At 35.2% G+C, this 4,211-nt stretch overlaps 1 protein-coding gene across 1 annotated transcript; it reads right to left on the minus strand.

Moving 5' to 3' along the window:
• Positions 1–89: 89 nt before the first annotated feature.
• On the minus strand, positions 90–715 carry LOC116347663 (zinc finger protein 2-like; the record flags this gene model as incomplete). Its single annotated transcript, XM_031778352.1, has 2 exons — positions 675–715; positions 90–572 (listed from the first exon to the last, which is right to left on the minus strand). Coding segments are annotated over exons 1-2 (524 nt in total), but the record flags the coding sequence as incomplete, so codon positions are not given.
• Positions 716–4,211: the final 3,496 nt, after the last annotated feature.

A 4,211-nucleotide genomic window follows, 5' to 3' on the forward strand; every position in this document is an offset into this window, starting at 1 on the left:
GCTTCATACAAATTTCGCATCGAAACGGTTTTTCACCGTTGTGCTTTCGCATATGCATTTTCAATTGATTTTTACGCACATTGACATACTTCTTGCAGATATGGCATTCATATCGACGCGATTTGCACACTTTTTCATGGGCGTCTCTTTCGGTCTCTTGTGAAAATCCATCGAAACAGCCGCGGCAATGGAACGGAATTTCTTTGATGTGGGTCACTTTGTGCTGCTTCAAATTTTCCAATCTCGAGAAGTTTTTGCGGCAAATATCACATCGAAATGGTTTCTCACCGGTGTGAGTACGCATGTGACGTATAAGATTCCCATTCTTGTGCTTATTGGAATATCCACATAGCTGACAGCATTTATTTTGTTTCTTTGAATCCAACTGGTTTGATGAAGATGATGATGATGGTCGTGTTGTATTTTTCAACATATCTGAACCAGATTTGGTGTTCTCAATAGAATAAGGAGAAGGTTCTACAACTGCTGCCCAATTATCTTGATTGACATCAACCCCAATGCCGTCATCCACTTCCGTATCTTCCATTTTCAATTTATTTTTGACGACATTGCTGTTACATAGACAAATCAGAGGAAATCAAATGATTTATTGTAGAAGATCAAAATAAATTACTTTGAAAATATCAAAATAACATCGACCGATCTTGACTTACTTATGATCAGAAACTGGAAAAGTTTCTAAACGTTCAACCATGTTGGATTGAAACAAAGACATCAAGGAATTGTCATCCAGTTCATCGATTGTTGTTGCATGTCTATCGTCATTACTTCCGTCATCGGTGTCTATCAAGTCAGTCTTTTGAAACGGTCCATTGTTTCTCAATCGATCACTGAATTGAGTGGAATCATTTTCGATTTGTTGTGAAGTTGTATCCTGTAACATATTTGCATCGCGTTGGTCCATCATTTGGTCTTCAATTCGTGAATGGACTTCAAATCGGTTGAACGTTTCCACCAATCTGCATACAGAACAATATTTGAAATTATTTTTGAATTCAAAGGAGTAACGAATAAAGGATGTTTCTTATACGAACCGAGTAATGGAAGCGTCTAAAAAGTACTGCTTGAACGTTGGGTTAAATTTTAAGCCATTGCGCGTTAACGTCAATTTTATGCTGCTCAAAGATTGAAAGGCTTGATTTTCGAATGCATTGAGCATTTTTGACATCTCTTCTCCCCAATTCATTGATACCATCTTCAATTCTACGAATCTTCAACTTTGAATTAGAAAAATTTAGAAAAGAATATTTCAAAATTAATGAAAATGAATGAAGAATATTTCAAAATTAGTCTGTGCTTCATGAAGTGCATTGTATTAGACGCTATATTAGTTTTTATGAGCAAACCAATTTTTTATTTCATCTAACACAACACACAATACATAGACTTTACCGAAGAAAAATCATCTAATTCACTTACATATTTCGATGAATCGTCTTTAACCACGAAAAGCACTATGTATGAAATCAAATAGATTTTTTTTTAGAAATGTATGATGAATTTTTTGGAAAAATGATAGAATTTTCAAGAAGATCAAATGTGCGTGCGTTGCACAAAGAGAGGTAATATGCTAATGAGTCTATTTATGATTATTTGATGAGAAAACGTCATGTGCTGTCAAAATGGGATTTCGCCGTAGAGACAAATTCGATGTTATTTCTGAGTATATGCGGCCAAATGGTTCAAAAATTAGATTAATAATTTTGAATTTTGACTTTTTTTATTCCTCTCTCGCTCTCTCTCAATCTCGCTTTTGTTCTAATGTTTCTTCTAATACTAACTCGCTTTCCTTACTATGTTCATGTGCCATATACGTAAACATTTTACTAAAAGTAGCTTTGATGATTACGCGTAATTTTCTGCATTCGCCTGTATTCGCGGAATCAAAACTGTTTTCTCATTCAGCTGACCAAATTGGAATATTTGCTAGAAAAAAAACTTATTTTAACCCATGCAAAGCGGTAGCATTTCGCTTGATGAATTTCAGCATGTTTTACACTTAAATTGAAAGAATATTTAAAATAAATAAATCAAATTTACTCGATTCGGAATATTCATTTTATTGAAAGCAGAAAGATCTTTTAGTACGGAAATTTGTTGGATATCATTTGTTTGGTTGTATGAACTAAATTGCAATGAACTTGGATTAAATTTGTAAATTTAACTAACGATTATTCATAGTAATAGATTAGAGATATGCATAATTCGACATCATAATTCAAATCAACTAATTTTCAGTCATTAGTATAATTTATACATTGATTCTAATGTGCTTGGTGCTCAAATGTTTTTTCAAACTTCCTTTCTGCGTAAAACGTGTCATACAAATCTCGCATCGGAACGGTTTTTCACCGGTATGCGTACACATATGCATTTTTAACAGATTTTTATTCGAAGTCGCAAACTTCTTGCAGATATGGCATTCATATCGACGCGATTTGCACACTTTTTCATGGGCGTTTCTTTCGGTCTCTTGGGAAAATCCATCGAAACAGCCGCGGCAATGGAACGGAGTTTGTTCGGTGTGAGTCACTTTGTGCTGCTTCAAATTGTCCAATCTCGAGAAGTTTTTGCGGCAAATATCACATCGATACGGTTTCTCACCAGTATGAGTACGCGTGTGTCTCTTGAGGTAACACTTATAATTGCTGGAATATGCACAGAATTCGCACTGGAATCGCTTCTTCATCGCCAACTTGTTTGGATTTTTATTGCCCAATGATTCTGCTGTCGAAACCGATGGAGTTTTTTTTGGTCGATTGTTCGAAGTTACAGTGCATGTACGTTTGTTTCTTGAGTTCATAACGCGATTCACGCCAAATACAGTCCTCGAAACGTCATCGTTCATTTCCATCACTTCGTCGGTTTCTCCATCGTCGCTTTGAAAAATATCTTTTTGGCAGTCGAAACCATTGGATCTTAGAATTCCAGGAAATCTTCCATCGTCGTCATTTTCCACAAAATCGTTAAATTCAAATGTTATGCCAGTTGTACCGTAATGAAAATCAGATGCTGTTTCTGGCTCTTCGAGTTTTGTCTGACCTCTTGCATCATCTTCATCACTTGAGTCGATGATTTCAACTGGAACACCCATGTAGTGACTTTTCTCATATATTGGGTTTGACATCTGAAGTCCATCTGTCGACATGGTAGCATTCAGACCAAGACAGATTTGATCTTCAAACAGCGAATCAATTTCGAATTGATTGAACGTATTCTTGATCCTACAATAGTAATGAGCTAATAAGAACTCACTTAATGATCGAAAATACTGATTTATTCACTCACCGATCATAAGAAGCGCCCAGAAAATATTGCTTGAATTCGGCACTAAACGATAAACCATTGCGTTTGAGTGCCAGTTTAATGTTCTTTAAAGAAGTTTTTGTCTGACTGTCGAATACAGCAAGCATTATGTCCATCTCCTCTTTCCAGCTCAACATTTTTACCTAATAAATAGAAAATTGATTTTATGTATTTATATTCTGTATATTATCTACACTACAATCTCGTGCAATTTTATTGCATCTTTATTTATGACCAATTGTTCCGAAATTGAATGTGATTGTCAACTATGGTGAATTTGAACCTTTGATTTCATTTTATTTGAATTGTTGAGTGTTTCATTACTTTAGAGCGATCTCTTACCTTTTACTGTAATCTTCGAACAAATCAATGACAAATATGATTGTTATTTTGGATAATTTTTTTCGACGAAATAAACTTTGTGAATAAAATCGAAGATTTAACAGAAACCTTAAGATCAATTGAGATTTTTATTACTTTGGATCAATTAATGTCGTATGAAGCGCATGAACTTTACGAAATGCGTGCTATGTGCAAGACGAAATGTGATGACAATGGCTGTGCTATTTTGTGGACATAACAAGAGCTGTCAAAATCGGTTTTTCGCAATATCAGCACTGGCTCTGCGACAAGTTCAATTCGCTACTGTTATTAATACTGTGTCCAAAACGTAATTATCCTTTTATATCTGTTCTCAAAATCGAGCAAGGGCAAGTTAAGGTTGATGGGGTCAACTACCCAGCGAAAAACCTTATCAAACCGATGAATTTTTGTTAGCCTTAAGCTTACCTCAGAAAAATTAAAGGAAGGTATTATCTGGGCTTACGACCCCTTTGAATCCCAAGTCAGTATAATACGCTTTTCGAAGAGTGTACACGCTCTTC

Source organism: Contarinia nasturtii, unplaced genomic scaffold (assembly GCF_009176525.2).
Source record: "Contarinia nasturtii isolate CC-2019 unplaced genomic scaffold, AAFC_CNas_1.1 Cnas_scaffold_2006, whole genome shotgun sequence".
Taxonomy (NCBI): Eukaryota; Metazoa; Arthropoda; class Insecta; order Diptera; family Cecidomyiidae; genus Contarinia; species Contarinia nasturtii.